The sequence below is a fragment of the Daphnia pulex genome, chromosome 7 (assembly GCF_021134715.1).
Source record: "Daphnia pulex isolate KAP4 chromosome 7, ASM2113471v1".
Classification (NCBI taxonomy): Eukaryota; Metazoa; Arthropoda; class Branchiopoda; order Diplostraca; family Daphniidae; genus Daphnia; species Daphnia pulex.
Window position 1 is genome coordinate 7,476,629 of NC_060023.1, and position 18,247 is coordinate 7,494,875.

An 18,247-nucleotide genomic window follows, 5' to 3' on the forward strand; every position below is an offset into this window, starting at 1 on the left:
ATAAAATAGGTGACATATGATGTGTCAGTCATCATGATGTTATCGGCGTCTAGACGGATCGATTCACCAAGTTGGAATCAACACTAAAAATTGTCTGAATGTGAATGAGTTTGAATAACTAATTCAAAAACACACAACAACAACACAGACACAGACAGACAACAACAACAAAATACATACAACAACAATAATAAAACCAGAAAAACAAACAAAACACAAAATATATAAAACCGGTCGTGTGTGTGTGTGTATTTTTATATGAATCTGATGTATCTGACTTTCATTTATTTTCGTATTAACACAAATTCATCTCTCTCCACGAATATCGGGAGGAAAAAAAATCTGATCATGAATCGACATCAACTTTAAATACATCATTTCGAAAAATATTATATCCTCTGAATAAAAGAAGAGCACTCACACACACAAAAACTATCTCGGCATGATTCGAATTTCTTTCCATTGTTGTCAAAACATTATATCTGCCTGGAAATGGTTTTTTTTTTTCGAAGAAGAAGAAGAAGAATTTCGGTGAAAAAAAAAATATTTCTGGGGAAGGAAGAAGAAGAAGAAAAAGGAAGAAAATTATGCGGGTGAATTTGAACCGGAGGGATGTAAAGCAAGAGTCTCTGGGAGAAGAAGAAGAAGAAATATATATAAAGACATCATGCAGTTCTTCGCCTTCTTAATGTTATGGCTCGAGAGCAGCAGAGACAACCGGAGGAATAGTCTCTTCTTCTTCTTCTTCTCAAAATAGAAAAAAAAGGAGTCCAAAAAAGACAATATACATGTGGAAAGAAGAAGAGGGGGAGAGAGAGAGACAGACAAATCCCAAAAGGTGAAGGATACAGACGAGCGGTAACAGCTAGAGCTGATGCTCTTTTTCGTTCCTCAACAAGGTCGAATTGGTTGCCGAAACGCCCCCTCCTCCTTCTCCACCCACCCACCCTCTTTACCCGCAGCTATACATCCCATCCACTCTATAGTGTGCTGGTAAGAAGAAAAAGGAAAAAAAAAACCTCCGAGTCTCTCGTCTCTCTCGTGAAGTTTAAAAGTCGAAAGCAGGAGGATGGTTTCTCTTCAGTCTGGTGGCACACGTCTTGCGAGCAACGTGATCGTTACTTTTGCTCTTCTCTCTCTCGTTCGTTCGTTCGGTCGCCCCGTTTCGTGTGTACGTGTGAGAGTGCCGCCGCGTGTGTTGTTGTTCTCTCTAACGTTCTTCCTCGCACTTGGAAAATTAGGTGTACAATGGACTCTATCCGTCGGAGAGTCACCTTTGTCTCACGCCACATCCATCACTAAGTTTTTCGAGATAATCAAATCACAGCAGAGAAATTGTTGACATTTTTCGGCTCGAAAGAAAATACCAAAAAAGAGTCGAGTGTCGTTGACCAGAAAATAGAAAAATAAAATTCCTCTAGAAGAAGAAGAAGAAGAAGAAGAAGAATCAGGTTATTCCCTCCCACGAAAATTGTCTCCGGCTGATTGATGACCGTGAGGATGACGCCGGCCTGCTGGGTGGTGGTGCTGGTGATCTGGACGTGCCTGCTCGTCTCTACCTGCAGCGGGTGAGTCATTGGCCGTCGCTTTCGATTCCAAAAGGCGTCACATATACAAATCCCTATATACTATACACACACACAACGATCAAGCAGAGTTATTTTTTTATTTTTATTATTATTCTCTCTCTATCTGGCTGATGGGGGGACTCCTATAGCTTGGCACTATATAACCAAAAGGAAAAAAAAAAGAGTGTAGACACGACAGACCTTGTAGTATTTTAATTTCCCTTTTTTTTTTTCTTATTTTGTTTTGTCTTGGTGAAGTGGAGACAGCTGTTGTGTGTGGATTGCCAGTCGTTCCCAGTTGATCCCTAGCCATCCACATATGGTTCTGTGGCGACGGGAGAGAGAGAGAGGCAAAGAAATCTTATCTCTTCACTTGCAACAGAATCGCGTGATTGACCACTTGGCTCTCTAGTTTGACAAAGGCCGCCTCTGTTTTTCAGACTTCTTCTCACATCAATTCTCTAACGCACAAAGTTTCGATTTGTCTTGAAATATTTGTGTGACAGAGAATTTCGGCTGCTGCTGCTGCGCTGCCGATTAGAATCGCCATTTTCTCATTGGAGCGAGGGCGCACGGTCGTATACGGTCGGCGCTGGCCCTTTTCGTTTGGTGTCGCCAGCCCATCACAGGACCCAAAAAGTCGAATGTGTTCAAGAATGGCGAGTTGATTGATCGATCGATCAAAAGAGTGACGATACTTTTTTTTATCATCTTTTTTATTATTTTGGTACGAGCTTAACGATTTTCATCTTTCAACTTATTCTCCCCCACACCGAAAAAATAGAATAGAAAAGACGCTTTTCGACGACTGGCTCGAAAAATGGCCATGTGTGTGTTGTGTTGTGCTGCTGGCTGGCTGGGCCGGAGAGTGTATGAGCTCAGGCCAGAGCCTATTGATGATAGGAACGTGAGGCCCCAAATGATCCGTCGGCTTAAAGTCAGTCCATAAATCATCTTGATTGGTTGGGCATGCACTCGGCAAGAGAGAGAGAGAGAGAGAGAGACCAGCAGTCAAAATACCAGTTTGACCGCGCCACACATACACATATAATGGGCTAGATCCGTCGTTAGATGTGCTGCGCTGCTGGGATGTGCAGATGAGCGCCGGCCGTGTTTTGTTGCCCAGTCTCCTGCCATCTGCCAGGCACCCTTGACGTGTTAACGAGCTCACTATCGTCAAAATTAAAAAAAAGAAAAGAGAAGAACGAAAAAAAATAAGAATAAAAGTCTGAAGGGGGAAAATGAAGTCCCACTATAATACACTAAAGGCACTTTTCGACGGAGATTTTTAGAATGTGTGAATATATGGCGATGACGTCGCCCCCACTACACACTCACACACTCAAAGATTAAGCCGAGAAATAAACACATAAAGAGATAATATACAACCAAACTGTTTTGGGGTCTTTTGCGTTGTATAGAGAATCCTCTTTTCTCCGGTGATGGCGGCCATATAATAGAAGAGCTGCTGTCGTGAGATGGATCAGAATATGACCAATCAAGAATATTGTTCCGTCCAATCAATGGCCTATATAACGGTTGTGTCGAGATTAGCTCGACAGCAGCTAGCACAAGGCGAATGTAATTGAATGGGGCGTTAATAGCTGAATCATCGCCTAATTCTTTTCAAATAAAAAAAAAATAAAAAAAAAAGCGTTGGGGGGGGGGGGGGTTCCGATGATGAAATCCAAGACGTGAAAAATTCACCATTTTGATCCAAACTTTCGGGCTTCGGCCACTTCCTCCCCCCCCCCCCTCTTTCTTGTATATCGTGACCCACACCATTGGATATCATTCCCATATTCTTTCCTTTTTTTATTATATGGGAGTCTTGTATTTTTTTTCTCTCTCTTTTCTTTACGGCTAAAAGATAAAAAGGAGGACAAAGGAGAAATGTTGTCAGAAAAATGGAGATTCTTCTTATTCTTTTTTAAATATATCTCTTTTTGAAGTAGAAGAAGAAGAAGCTAAGAAGAAGGAGAAAAGTATGTTGAGTGAGGTTGCGCAGATGATTTGCCATTCTGGTCTTTTGTTGCCCTACATGGATTTCGAGAGGATAATAAATTCAGTTGAGTTGTTTGGTCAGAAATAGAAATGAAAGGGAGAAAAAAAAACAAGAAGAAGAAATTAATAACTTAGACATTTTTTCTCTCTCTCTCTCTCTAGAATGGATTGAATAAATATGAACCCATTCGGTTGCTGACCTTGTCTACATTTCTTTTCCGGGAGGGATGAAGAAGTTTGATGGAGAATGTCGATAAAAAGAAAAAACTAGCTATTGCACTTCTTTTTTTTTTTTTCAAATGGAAATCATAAAAAGAAAAAAAACTATATCGAACGTCGTAAATCATTTGCCGCTCTTTTCACTCGCAGTATGGAGTCTAAACGGCTCGATGATTTGATTTCTTCGTGAATAATTGTTGCTAGCTCTTTCATATTTATTCTTATTTTTAATCCATTCCGAGATTCTTCGGGGTCATTCATCTTGGAAAATAATAATAATAAATCGAGTATTGTCGGCAATTTAAAGCTATAGAGAGAGACGATATTGAAAAGAGGCCAAAATAAAGAATTCGAAAGATGGGCGTGACTCTGATGAGAATCTTTCGGTCGTATTTTATCACGCTTGACAACAATCTACTCCCCCCCCCCCCCCTCTCTTACTTCTTTTTTTCTCCGGAGAGAGAAGAAATAACGATTCTTCTTGGGCATAAATGTGTTGTGGAAGGGAGCGAGACGAAACGATTTTCTCGAGGAGATCTCAGAGTGTCTGATACGAGCGTAACCCCGATTTGTCATTCCTCGTAGCTACACAACAGTAAATCAAAATTTACAAAAATATACTCCAACCAAACATTCTTTTTTTAAAAAGCAAATTTTCATCATTTCCAGGCGGAAGGAAATGACTCGTTGATATTTTTTCAGAGCATTTTGTGTGTGTGTGTTTCCGCAATGGCTGAATCAACAGTCAGTTTGAGTTATGTATTTGAGCTTTGGTGTGTGTAGGGGTGACCTAAAAACAAAATATCTGAAAGAAATGAATTCATCATCCCACATTTTCGTAAAAGGGAAAACACGTTAAACGAAAAACAAAAAAAAAGAGTTTCGAAAATCCATATAGGAACAAACCGAACCGACATTGGCCCAGAAGCTCCAAGGTTTTTTTTTCTTTTTTTTTCTTTCAAAAGTAGGAAAACAAAAATGAACCGTGTCAGCAATTACGTTAGATGAACAAAGATAGAGGCTGTTTAGCGTTGAGTTTAGTAAAACGAATATCACCAAAAAGCCACAAGGAAACTTTCACAATCATTTGAATATTATGTATACCTCTATCCCCAACGCAGGGACTTTTGTCCGCAGCCAGTGACAAGGACGGTGACGTGTAAAGTCAAAAATGGTACAGAGACTTACACGAAAATGGTGCCGCGCCTCTGCAAGCGAAACTGGCCTCCATCGCAAGCGCAAACGTCCGGCGCATCGTCATCCGCCGGCGCTCCGCAGCACGTCAATTGCGGCATGGAGCCGAGGTGAGTTTTTCGGCCTTTTCAACTTTTGTTTCCCTTTTTAAAAAAAGAAAAATAAATAAATAAAAGAAAAAAAAAATTGACAGAAATACATATAAATACAAATACAGTACCCACCAAACTATTAGGTACACCCCCCTATTTTCAATGCATTCTTATGGCACTACGTGTCCTAGAAAAAATGCAATAACTCTTGAACCGCTTGGGCTAGATTTTTTTCCTTTTGGCCCTGAGTAGATCTAATGATGATCTACATTTTTTCTACACATGAAGTTGTCGTAGGATTAACCCCCACGGCGCTACGGTATCGTTCAGTTTATTAGGTACACCCGTTTTCCCCCCATATGCGCCGTGTTAAATACGGCGTTTTCCAAAATTTACAAAAAATACTAAAAATCAAGCTAAAATCTTTTTCTTTGTGCCAAAAGATGCAGAATTCTTCACTCTATACGAATATAAAGAATAATTTACAATCAAATCAACTCAGAGAACCCTTCCCTATACCTCAAAGTTTTCCACTTCAAAATTTGTACTTTTTTCAACAAACTTGCACTTTCGCCAGCAGAGGGCGCCCAATTTCGCCAAATTTTGAAGTGGAAAACTTTGAGGTATAGGGAAGGGTTCTCTGAGTTGGTTTGATTGTAAATTATTCTTTATATTCGCATAGAGTGAAGAATTCTGCATCTTTTGGCACAAAGAAAAAGATTTTAGCTTGATTTTTAGTATTTTTTGTAAATTTTGGAAAACGCCGTATTTAACACGGCGCATATGGGGGGAAAACGGGTGTACCTAATAAACTGAACGATACCGTAGCGCCGTGGGGGTTAATCCTACGACAACTTCATGTGTAGAAAAAATGTAGATCATCATTAGATCTACTCAGGGCCAAAAGGAAAAAAATCTAGCCCAAGCGATTCAAGAGTTATTGCATTTTTCTAGGACACGTAGTGCCATAAGAATGCATTGAAAATAGGGGGGTGTACCTAATAGTTTGGTGGGTACTGTATAGTATAACGGCTGTGGCATTTGGTTGCAGGAGAAAATATATACATCGAAATGTTATTCGAAAGTTATTCGGGGGGAAAGAATCAATCATTCGTCTGTCTCTTCGTTCTTCACGTTTTTTTTTTTCAACAGAAATAAATTTTCGGGTTTTTCTTTGTTTGTTTGTTTGTTTTTTCCTCCCCCCGGATTTTTAGGTCATTTCTTAAAAAATATTGAATTTACATATAAGCAATCTTTCCAGACACATACACATCGTCTGTAATTGATTTCCATTTTTTTTCTTTCTTTCAAATATTTTTTGGGGTGATGTTATTGACGTTTGAACGCGTGTAAATATTAGGGTGAAGGAACGGCCCCGACTGGTGACAACTTACAAACAAATCACGGAAATGCAGTATCGTTGCTGTCCCGGCTTCTTTGGTGAAAACTGTGATATGGGTAAACTGAAATTTAGATTTTAATTTTCATGTACACAAACCCCAAGAAATTTGTTGAAAATATATATTTTTTTTTTTTGTTGGTTCGGTCAAATAAATAAACCAGAATGTTTCAACTGCACAACGCTAGAGCGGATGGAGCGGCGTTTGCGGACCGTGGAGGAAACCATTCGCGGCGGGAACGGCAACTACAGTCAAGCTGGACCGCACCAGCGGCCCTTCATTCGTCCAGGTCGCCCGGACATGAGCCACGTCACTGGCACGACAGGACCTAGAGGGTATGACAAATATTTAAAAAAATTAATAAAATAAAATAAAAATAAAAAAAAGCTCTTCACATTAATCACTCCCGAAGAAGTTATGAAGGCTTGAAGGGTCTAAAAAAATTTCTTTTTGGTTGGTTTGTTTTTTTATTGAAATTCCGTATAGGGTGGCGGCAATGGGAGGCACTCACATGCGCCGGCCAGCCATCGGAGTGACTCGTCGTCCTTTCAGGTGCGACAGATATAATTCCTTTTGATCTAAAGACACGTGTGACGAATGGAGGCATAAATTGGAATTACATGTAATTTAAAGCGGGTATCACGATATAAGGAAAACGGATGCCACTCTCAATGGACCGGTCCAGCCAGGGACAACTACCGATGCGTCATTGACTAGTTCCGCCGCTGGTGCCAGAACGCCGCAGCAAACCAGGTGCAATTGTCCAGCCGGACCTCCCGGTCAAGCTGGAGCGCAAGGTATTTAAACGAATTCAAGATAATCAATTCAAATATTCTCTCATCTTATTTTTTGTTTTAATTATAGGACCAGCTGGATTAACCGGAATTCCGGGATTACCTGGAAGAAATGGAGTTGATGGACTTCCAGGTGTTGCCGGAACTCCAGGTATTAATTATTAACTGGGAATAACGTGAATGCAAATAATCTCATTGAAATTTTATTATGTGAAGGTTTGGAAGGTTCACCTGGACAGAAAGGCTTGCCTGGAATAGACGGACTTCCCGGACTACCTGGAAACCCTGGTCCGCAAGGTCTCACCGGCCTTCCCGGTTTGCCCGGCTTGAAAGGTGAAATTGGCAGCCCTGGACTAACGGGAGAAAGTGGCACTCCGGGACTGGATGGACTTCCAGGAACGCCAGGTCTTCCAGGAGAGGCAGGCCTTCAAGGCATCGATGGTGTACCAGGTTCCCCTGGCCCAGTTGGCCCAGCAGGTCCAGCAGGTAGACAATAAAAAAACCGCACACATTTCTGAATGTTCAAACATAAAACATTTGTGAAATTGCCACGACATTTTCAGGACCTCCAGGTCTTCCAGGTCCCCCTGGCTTACCGGGGCTTTCCTCCTTCTCTCGGACTGACTCGAATGACAATGAAGAAGCAACAAAAGTAGGACTACCTGGCCCACCTGGCCCTGCCGGTTCGCCAGGGCTTCCAGGTGCTCCTGGTGTCGCTGGTCCACCTGGCGAACGAGGTGAAAAAGGTACAAACTTAATTTATTCAGGCCGGACTGGTTATATCATTCACAGTTGGGAAGGGACAACTTTTCCACTAACTCTTAAACTCTTAAACTGAATAATTCATTGACACATGGAAATTTCTGGCTTCACACTATATAGTCTTCTGTTCGGCTCTTTTGGCTCTGTATCTTGACTAACAACTGACCAGAACACAAACCACTAATTCAATTGACACCAGGTGAACCAGGGGACAGCGGGACGGCGGGACCGCGTGGCCAGCGGGGAGAAAAGGGCTCCAAGGGCGAGCGAGGCTTCGACGGGGTCCGCGGACCACCAGGTTGCCCATTAATCCCAGCTATAATATACTACTAGCTTTTTTTTATTTTATTTCAACAGTTTTTTTAAATTATTATTTCACACTAAATTTTCTACGGGATTTTTTTTTATTCAATTACATTTTAACCAAGCTATATTCTGATCTGGACTAATTAATTACTAATGTTATTGTATGAATTGTTGATTGCGTTGAATTAATTTAACATTTCGTGAATTTGTTTTAGGGGATTCTGGACTAACTGGACTTCCGGGACCCAAAGGCGATCGGGGAGATGGCGGTAAGTTCAAATTTCTTTCAGTTTTATGATAAAGTAAAAATATACCTTTTTCTATTGAATTGAATAATTAGCCTTGGACGGCGTCGATCTCTCTGAGTCTATTCTTCAACTCCACCAGCTCGTCGATGAGCTGCGCAGTCAAATTAGCGAACTTCGCGACCGTGTCGTCATACTGGAACTTGGCGTTGGCGAGTCCACCGATACGGCCGAAGCCCATACCGGTACTCACCTAGCGCCACCTACGCAAACATCTCCGGCGCCACCAACAACAACTACAACCATCAAGCCACCGGTGAGTATTAGACAGCTACTCATACATATAACCAAAATATTTTATTTATTTCTTACCAACATTTTGGCATTGGCGCAACAGGTGGTCGTCAGTACCACGCCAACGCCGCCACCCGTGGAAGAGGAGGAAGAAGGAGATGATTACGACGAGGATGCCGCAGTGCTGGCAACGTCATCGACGACCGCTAGTCCGGTTTGTTTGCATAGAAATTTGTACAAGTTGAAGTAGGAAATTTGAATGAAATTTCTTTTTTGTATATTACCCGCAGGCTTCGGTTCTGACGTCACCACCTCCGCCGATCGTCAACCCTCCTCCATTGTCGACAGCTGACCAAGACTACGGCGAAGATGAGATCGACTCTGAAGAAGATTACACGGAGACAGAGGATGAAGATGAAGATTTAGTTTTGGACAGCCGGCCAGCATCTGCAGCAGCTCCAGGTCGAGCTTCCACTACGGCGCCGGGTCGTAATAACCGGCCCAATAGTCCAGCCATCAGCGGTGGGCGTGGCAATGTGGCCAACAATCTTCTAGCCGAAGATGATGACGAAGATATTGATTCAATTTTGAGCCCCAACGCCCGGGTGGAGCCCCCTGGTAAATGATGATCCATTAAAAAATGAAATGAAACGACCTAAATTAATGATTGTCTAACATTCACCTTTTTTAAAAAGGGCGAGGAGTGTCCACGGTGGATGCGGAAGACGAAGAAGAGGAGGAAGAAGAGGATCCGGAATACGACGATTACGACGATTCTCCAACCAGCCGATCCAAGCGACATAAAACAGCCTCGGCGACGTCTAATAAGGACTCGAAGACTAATAAGCACCACGCTGCTGCCAAGCACGACAAGAAATCTAAAAAGTCTGTCCGAACTAAACTCAAGCCGAAGCGGACTTGAATTTCCCGCCGATATTAATCATTGCGATTTCGTTGCCATTTGCCAGAGTTAAGCCATTTTGCTTTCAATTTTTTTTTTATTCTCGTACGGTTGCCAAAACCTTTTTGTCTATCCTTTTTTGTTTGATTTGATTTTTTTTTCATCGGTTGCCGAGGCTAAAAATGACTGCCATAATGCCATTAATAATTTAGTTTTCTCTTCGTGCATGCTCTGCAATTTCCCCCCGTTTTGTTAGAAGAAGAAGAAGGAAAAGAAAAACAAAAAAAGAAAAAACCCAGGCTTGAAACTATATTATCTTTAACATAGAATTGGAACTTCTTGACTGCCGCCCAATTTTAATTTCCTTATCGCATTCGGTTCCGATTGGTTCTGTTCCCCAACAAGCTACGGTCCCCCCCTTTTTTTCTCCCCCTCAAACAAAAAAACGTTTTTCATTTAGGGTCACGGTGGAATAAACGGAGCCATATACATACATAACAATCCTTACGCAATGTTTCTCTGATGGCCGAAGGATTTATTTTATAGAAAAGAATTCATTGGTTTTTAAAATGCAATAACGTCATTAGAAACACACGAAATGTCACTATATGAAAGGGGTTTCTAGGATTTACGCGTTCCGTCAATTATATAGTAAATGGATAAGAGTTAAGTGGCCATAACAAAAAGGAGAAGGAAGAGTTCGGTAAAGAAAATCTGGTTGGGATAGTCTGTCTGGAGGGGGCGGGTCTTGAAAACGACAAGTACATTCTTTATCAAGCCATTCTTTATCAACCTCTCTCAGTTTCAGTGTTTCTTTTAAGCTCGTTGAGATTGTGAGTGAGAGTCTAATAAAAAAAGGGACAACGATGCCGATCACGTTCGAAAAAATTGACGACGGACCCATAAAACTGATTTGGATAACCGAAATTCAAAAGTATCTCTGGGTGACGGCCTCGAAGCCAGAGCTGCTGCAGCGAATCAATTTCCCACCGGTCATTCCTGATTTTGCCATCTCGTGTTTGTCCAGACTGTCCAACAACAGTTCCACGGCCGACGACGTTCTCACCTACACGACCGAACTGCGTTTGACTCGAGACAAATTGAAGACGACACATGACGAATGCCCTGCCGATAACTGCGAAGAAAGTTTGGATGGAGCCGCAGATGGCGACCAACAACAACATCATTTGACACTGTCTAAATCAGTCACCCTACCGTGTGGTATCTGGGCCAGCATCAACGGAGGTGAGAAAAGCCCGTTGAAAGAGTCGCCACCCGGTTTGTGGAAATCGGAGAAATTCCTCATGGACTTTCCTCCTTCGGTTCGCAAATACAGACTGTCAAGGCTGAACTGTCGGATTTGGATAGCCTTCGACACGTCGATTAGTGTTTCCGAGAGAAACGTCCTCAGAGATGTTATCGACATGTACGTCCAGCAGAGACACTGCGATGTCTTCTTCTGTTTCCAAGGTGATGAAAGTGTTGGAGGCCATGCTGCGATTCTCTCGGCGAGGAGTCGGCTATTCGACGACATGTTCCAGCAAATGAAAGTGTCGGAGAGGATCCACATTCAAGACGTTCAGCTGGAAATATTCAAGGATCTGCTCCACTATTTGTACTCGGGTCGAATTTCGACACCTCTGACGGAACTTTTGGCTCGACCCCTGTTTGTAGCAGCCGATAAATATCACGTCGACGACCTGAAAGAGGAGTGTGTCGGATTTCTACTGGGTTCTATTGGCATGGACAATGCCATTGACCTGATGATTTGGGCTCACATGAACTCGGTGGATAACCTCAAAGAAGCTGCCCTCACTTTTGTTGTTGTGCACGGAGAAGAAATTTGTTTGAGCAAAGAATGGGAAGAGCTCACCAAGAACCATCCTGACTTGTGTGTATTGGCCACTCGACGGATAATTGGGAAAATGTCGTCCCATTGACCTGGAATAACGGAATTTTGGTGTTAATGATTTTGAACTGATAAGTCACACAATTTCTTATGTAAATATGTATTTTTTGGTTCTCTTGTCTTACTTGTTTTGAGTTGGAGAAAAAATTAACGTTGGGTTCTTTCAAAATACAATTCTTTTGTTACGAAATATTTGTTGTTTTAGTTTATACAAATACAAATATTGGTGTCAGCAATACATCATCTATTCAACATTTTATCTGGTTATCTTATTACACACCAACCCACATGCCTAAAGATTGGGGACAGCTGATATATGTATAAACAGGGTGGAGGGACTGTGCAGTGCAGGCTTTTGAAAATTCGAAAAGGGATCCCCTACAAGATTCGTCTGCTTCTGTTTACTATTTATACATTTCCCACTATCCAAAAGGACTACGTGACCTTCAGCATGTACACAAACAGAATCACGTTGCTATGTGCTACGTGCTTGTCAGTTTCTTCAGTTTGCCAGTGAACACAAGCACGTTAGTACACCATTAAAGTGAAGTCCTGCATTTAAAGGTGACATATTTCTGCATTTACAACCATATATTGTTATTATTAAGTGTTTGCGCTGTATTGCTGCTGTTTACAGTGGATTGATTATTGGGTTTAATATTCAAGCAATTTTATTTTTCATTTTTATTTCCTTTTTCATCCAATCTTGTCACTTTAACTATAGATGAAGTTTAAAAGAAGAAAACTATGGTCGACCGCACGTACAAGTCGTACATATTACCTGTGATGCTATAGTTACTGATTGTAATCAAACCATAAAACATAAAATATGTAATTAATGATAATAATCTAATTGTTATTATCTTGTTCTTTCAGCCATGACTTCCATGCAATTCTTTTCTCAAGTTAGCCCTTTGTTGAAGAAAGCTGGATTTTAAAAGTCGTGTCAGAGATATATAAGCTCTAGTGAAGTGTCAGTTGCACTCAGGCCGTTCTACTTTGCAGTTCATCCTGATCTTTTTCAACAGCACCCTCAGGAGCGGGACACAAACGAAAACTCACTGAAGCAACTCAATGGCTATATTGAAACACTTATGCATTCAAAGCCTGTGAGGCCAGCAAAAGTTAAATTCTTTCTCCGCAAGCAACAGTCTACTGATCACAAATTCAAGGCTGTGAATATATCTTTGGCCCAGAAAGATATTCGTGGAGCTCTGCAAAGTATTCTATCTTCTTGTGCCTTATCAACACATTATATTGACAACCTTGTCACAAAGAAAATTCCAACAAAACATAAGATTGCTGGTGTTAAAAGTAAGTAGCTGCAGTAATTCTTGCTTTATTAATTATATCACCTTACTCACACATATTGTTATTTGTGGTTTTTAGATGGAAACTGGGATGCAGACTTGTGGGAGGAGACATTTGCAACGATGGAGAAGGCAACCCCAACCGAAGAAACTCTTTCCGACTGGGTGAAGAGGTATAGCAAAGATGCTGAAGAGCGTTCTAAAGCATGCCAGCCTGTTCGTGACGAAATATTTCGGCTTCAGGAAAAGCTGTGCAAGAAACTTCAACTGAAAGGTCTCTTATGGGCCTGTGGATGGGGAACGTCGCATTTTCGAGGTTGTCTTCAGTCATTTCAATCTCTGATTACTCATCACCCGGAAGAGATGAGCATTTTAGCTGGAAGAACTGTGATTTTTGGCAACGAATCCGGAGTATCTCTTCAAGGTATTTAATAGTCTTGTGTCTTGTCGTATAATATCTTATGGGTATTTAATTATTATTTATTATTTCAGGACATATTGTATTGAATAGCGGAGAAGTTCGTCATAATTGGTTAGACTTAATCCGCAATTTGCTGCGCTATGAGACGCCATTAAAGCGGGTACCGGCACTGGAAAAGGCTCTATCTCGTTCGATTTGTGAAATCAAAGTGGCCCAGCGCCTATTTCGGCCTGAATTGTTGGTGGAAGCGTATGAATCTCATCTGAGGATGATTACAACCAGCATGGGTAAGTTTTGGCAAAATTTTAACATTTTTTTTCCCTTTTTCTTTAAAATGAATTCGTACAAATAGGTGATTATCGCACGAGACATCGATTCCCGAAAGAGTGGCCAGAGAATATGAGCAACTTTCACTTGGTGGTTGAAGGGGAGGCCGGTCCTCTTATGCTCTCTCCTAGCGGACAGTTCATTACTCCGTCTTCTTGCCCTATTTCCTTACTCGTCTCGTTCATGACAGCCAATCTTGAGGAGGCTCGCGCCCGTTTGGACCGATATGTTGCCGACGTGAAGCAAGAAAAAGATTTGATAGCCCAATGCGTTCAAACGGTATTTTGTTTTTTTCTCTTGAAATTTGTCCTATAATAATTAATTTCTTCGTTTCAGTTTGGACTTTTGGCGTTGGACAAAGACGACAATGTGACTCCGTCTGAATGTAGTCAGTGCTGTAATCAGCTACTGAAGCAAGTTGATTATCTTCGACCGTACTTGCAACACGGCCGTGTGAGGATCACACACTATTACTCTTTACTTTCGGATGGAGAAATGTGCATCCCATGGTATGCCAAATAAAATGAGTCCGTCACAGGTGGGCAGGATTTTTGACCTGACGTAATAATTATTATTATGACGTGACACAAAAGAAAAACTTACTTATAGTATACGTATTAAAACGCTTATGACTAGAATTTGGTTGACATGGTTGTGTTCTATGTGCTATTTTTCTCTCTTCTTTGTATTGCATTTTCAGAAAAAAAAAGAACATTGTTTTCGTATTCAAATGGCGAGTGGCTAGCTCATATTAAAAACTGTTGGACATTTTTACGTGAACCTAAATGTCTCATTATTTTAAAGAAGCGAATCGAACATATGAATTTTAGATATTGCTTGAAGGAATTACCGATTTACCACTGGATTGTTAAATAATTGTTTTGTTTACTTTCTCAGACTGAGCCGCGGAAATTCTTTTTTTATTTAAAAAAAGAAGAGCAAACAGTGGTGATAAATAGAGTGAAAGATTATGATGCAATTATGGGGTGAATGGACGACAAGAAAGAGAGAGAGAGTAAACAGATAGCTTGAAACTGAAATGTTTATAGCATAGGGATAACGACTGCCGGTACACGAGTAAAAAATGTGTTTACTCACGTTATGCTGAGTAAAAATCTGGAAAAGAAATGATTTGTTTTTATGGTTTATTTATTTGACTCTCGTGGTACAGAATTTTCATTAGACTTGGACCATTATTTTGCAGGAACGAAATCAAATACTCTAAAGGACTTTGTAGAGAATTCCGAATGCCAAAAGGAACATGGGTAGGTAGACCACAAGCCAGCGGATGAATTTGTGGTAAATTTGGAGGACCTCATCCGGCGTTTCCCATGGATTACGATCAAATCGGTAGTCAACTTTCTCTCGACACACGGGACAAGTAGATTTTTTGCCAATCATATGCCAGCCGCGAATACAGTGTTGGTGGTATGTATGATCGCAGCTGATAATGCATCTACTTTCGCTACTCACCAAATGACCACATAGAGAGCAGTTTAAGGGGTCGGCAAAGAAGATGGGCAGGATCTGGCCTGTGTGATTCACACCCGGTTTAAGAAACAGATTGTCGGTAATGAGCATAGCAAAATCGCCACCAACAAGACCGAAATACACTGCGTATAAGGTGCATAATATTCCAAAATTCGTCAACCAAGAAACGCCGGTGAAAAATCCAATCAGGAATGCCATTGAGCCGACCATCCAAAGTAGAAAACTGCAGTTGTGTACCAGATAAAACCAAATGAAAATTAAACCTGGTGTGGAGGAAAGGAGAGGTCGTTGAAGAGCTTTGAGAAAGGCCACCGTAGAAATGGAGAAGAAAATAGCCCAAAAAATGATGAACCACCACGACGATGTCATGTAAGCAAAAACTGGTGGTTTACAGGATAGGGCGCAGAAGGTTGCGATATCAAATGAACGTGGGTGACATTTACGCCATAGAATCATTGCAACTTGAATCGCCAGAGCAAAGGACACAAATATGACTGTGAAAACGAGTAAAACCACCATATTAGCTTCGGAGACTGCCATTTTAAATTTGATATTACTGGCGCTAATTCGACATCAGTTATTATATAGCCTATAGCGCTATAAAGTGTGACAACAAGTCTTATTTTCAAGGAATTTTCGGATTTTTGGAAATAACCACCGAAAAGATCACTACATATTTCATTTGATTAACTTTAAAATAATTTTACAAACAATATTCAAAAACTTTTTTTTGAAAATTGAATTAAATTACGGGAATTTCCGGGAATGTCTTTCAAAGAAAGATCAAGATCAAAGAAGACGACTAACGACGATTCTGTAACAAAAGTTTAATGCGATCAGCCGTCTTAACAAAATGAAAAAAAGAACTAAAAAAAAAACAACCAAACAAAACGAAACAAAAAAACAATCAAAACACGATAAAAACAAAACAAAACATAGTTGAGAGTACCGAAATGATAAAAAATAGAAAACCCCGACTCCGTATTCGTATCTGGAAAAACAATTAAATTTTGACGATAAGCCTATTACTTTGCTACGATTCTTGGAGTAACTGTCATAAGCATACAGAAAAATTTTCTTTCTTCCTCGTTTAATTTAAATAAACTGCATTAAAAAAGAGAAATCGCATTTTTAGATATTTCTTTTTATTCAGATTTTTAGCGTAAGGTTATAATATGAAAAAGCTTCAGTTTCTTCGTGGCCCGGTTAGCTCAGTTGGTAGAGCGCGGGACTTTTAATCCTGAGGTCAAGGGTTCAAGTCCCTTATCGGGCGGAGCTTTTTGTGGAAGTTTTCGGCTACTGTTTATTTCTCTTTTATACCCAAAAGTAATTACAAGAATTTAAATCAACCCACGAATTCTTTGTACTCATTGTATTCAGTCATGGACAATTCATATTATTAGTACAGCCTAAATTAAACATTGATATTCGAACCCAAAAGGCCAAAACTAATGGTGAATTTGGATTTACGTAGACCACAAACTAGAGAACACTTGGTAGAATCTCCAATAATTAGCTACAGTCCTACAGAGAAACTCCTTGAGGAACATATTCAATAGCATAATAATCAAATTAATGAATATAATATATGTAATATTAAACCTATAATATAATGAGATTTATTTATTTTTTTTTTAAATCTATTTCTTGTTTATTTACCTAAATGTGTAATAATACTATGCTTTTAAATGAAAATTGAGTTGAAATTTTAATTCCTGTACCGTATATATATTCTAATGATTTTTTAATCATGATAAATTGATATAGTTAAGTAGAATAATATACTTAAGTTCTATGACATTTCCACATTTAATTAATTTGGAATATGTTTGTCAGCTGGCCAGGTATATAATAATTTGACCGGCAAAATTGTCTGATCATATCCACAAATAATTACACGCCAGAGTTGTGTTGTTCATTGTTATCAAAAATGTATTTGTTAAAATTCTCGCCCGATAAGGGACTTGAACCCTTGACCTCAGGATTAAAAGTCCCGCGCTCTACCAACTGAGCTAACCGGGCAACAATTACATTTAACTTTTAGTTAATTTTATACGAAATACAAGCACATACTTTTTTACAAGGGGACACCAAGCTTCGTCCGATGTTTTTCAGCATTTTCTCAAAGTTCGAGATCACGCGATTTTTTTATTTGTGGACATTACAGAATAGCTCTGCCCTTATATGTAGTGCTGCCACCACGCATAGCCTTACTGAAGTGCTGTTTTGCTCCCCAAAATGGATTATGCCAGTTACATGGTGTATTCTCGTGTGATTAGTCGTAGGTTCAAATCAGTATGGTTCATATTCTTTTTTTCCAAAAATTTTTCCCCCTTTTTCTTATATTTTTGAAGCGAAATAGATGGAATGCCTAGATTCTGTAAAAAATGCGAGTTTTCTCACAGTTTTTAAAACAAAATTTGAATTCATTTCCTTTGGCAAGAACTTAGAAAGAAAAACGTGTTCAAACATATTTCGGGAAAAATCCGCAAGGTGTCACTCGTGCATATAAGGGAGAGTGCTCGGACGAAGCCTTATGGGCAATTCCTACAGCCTGACGCCACCACCCCTCCATCACTCTGTTCTAGCGGAGTTGTACCAAAGCACAACATCCGCACTGGTTTTACCCCTACCTATAGAGGCTATTCACCTCGTTGTTTCGCGAATCAATTGTTTCGATGTCCGCCATTGTTGTTGGTTGCTTTGATTGTCTGTATTGGCTGAAAGTGTGTTTTCCCAATACAAAGTGGATTTGGTGAATCTGTGTGTTATTTTTTTAATTTTTTTTTGTGTCAGTTAATTGCTACGTATCTTGGTTAGTATGTGTAGCAATTTGTGTCTCCAGATCACATTCCTTGTATTAAAAAAAATGTTTTCCCCTGTTGTTTACTTTTTTCGCTACCAAATCCACAGAGAATTGGCCCGAGGGAAGAAAGGGGAGAAAAGGAAAGTATGGGTCCCCCCTATTTTCATACTACGATCTTGTGTACGGCCGAAGCTTCGAACAAGC

At 40.3% G+C, this 18,247-nt stretch overlaps 3 protein-coding genes and 2 non-coding genes across 8 annotated transcripts; 3 read left to right on the forward strand and 2 right to left on the reverse strand.

The window, feature by feature from the left end:
* Positions 1-1,037: 1,037 nt before the first annotated feature.
* LOC124198547 (collagen alpha-1(I) chain-like) lies at positions 1,038-10,277 on the forward strand. 4 transcript variants are annotated; one of them, XM_046594420.1, is made up of 15 exons: positions 1,049-1,568; positions 4,913-5,095; positions 6,438-6,535; positions 6,641-6,812; positions 6,964-7,029; positions 7,111-7,274; positions 7,342-7,422; positions 7,488-7,757; positions 7,835-8,017; positions 8,233-8,331; positions 8,555-8,608; positions 8,680-8,900; positions 8,982-9,092; positions 9,169-9,496; positions 9,574-10,277. In XM_046594420.1, the coding sequence occupies exons 1-15, from the start codon at positions 1,489-1,491 to the stop codon at positions 9,798-9,800; spliced, it is 2,337 nt and encodes a 778-aa protein (XP_046450376.1). In that variant the 5' UTR covers positions 1,049-1,488; the 3' UTR covers positions 9,801-10,277. The 4 variants fall into 4 exon arrangements, with proteins under 4 accessions (XP_046450379.1, XP_046450376.1, XP_046450377.1 ...); XM_046594421.1 differs by having other exon boundaries at positions 1,069-1,568; positions 7,129-7,274; XM_046594423.1 differs by lacking the exon at positions 8,233-8,331 and having other exon boundaries at positions 1,038-1,568.
* A 2,349-nt stretch (positions 10,278-12,626) lies between these two features.
* LOC124198392 (T-cell activation inhibitor, mitochondrial-like) lies at positions 12,627-14,518 on the forward strand (the record flags this gene model as incomplete). The annotated part of the gene is made up of 5 exons (XM_046594223.1): positions 12,627-13,002; positions 13,078-13,422; positions 13,491-13,706; positions 13,772-14,025; positions 14,083-14,518. Coding segments are annotated over 5 exons (1,377 nt in total), but the record flags the coding sequence as incomplete, so codon positions are not given.
* Positions 14,519-14,737: 219 nt separating this feature from the next.
* On the reverse strand, positions 14,738-15,804 carry LOC124198548 (RING finger protein 121-like). Its single transcript, XM_046594425.1, has one exon. It carries the CDS (start codon positions 15,775-15,777, stop codon positions 14,968-14,970), a length of 810 nt encoding a protein of 269 aa, XP_046450381.1. The 5' UTR covers positions 15,778-15,804; the 3' UTR covers positions 14,738-14,967.
* Positions 15,805-16,437: 633 nt separating this feature from the next.
* On the forward strand, positions 16,438-16,510 carry Trnak-uuu. Its single transcript has one exon. It is a non-coding gene; the product is annotated as a tRNA-Lys (tRNA).
* A 676-nt stretch (positions 16,511-17,186) lies between these two features.
* Trnak-uuu lies at positions 17,187-17,259 on the reverse strand. The gene has a single exon. It is a non-coding gene; the product is annotated as a tRNA-Lys (tRNA).
* Positions 17,260-18,247: the final 988 nt, after the last annotated feature.

Excerpts from the sequence above, each read along its gene's own strand:
- LOC124198547 (XM_046594420.1), top strand. The coding sequence starts at position 1,489 with ATGACCGTGAGGATGACGCCGGCCTGCTGGGTGGTGGTGCTGGTGATC. Across the intron at positions 7,275-7,341 it reads CGGTCAAGCTGGAGCGCAAG|GACCAGCTGGATTAACCGGA; the intron begins GTATTTAAACGA and ends TTTTAATTATAG. Across the intron at positions 7,758-7,834 it reads TGGCCCAGCAGGTCCAGCAG|GACCTCCAGGTCTTCCAGGT; the intron begins GTAGACAATAAA and ends CGACATTTTCAG.
- LOC124198548 (XM_046594425.1), bottom strand. The coding sequence starts at position 15,777 with ATGGCAGTCTCCGAAGCTAATATGGTGGTTTTACTCGTTTTCACAGTC.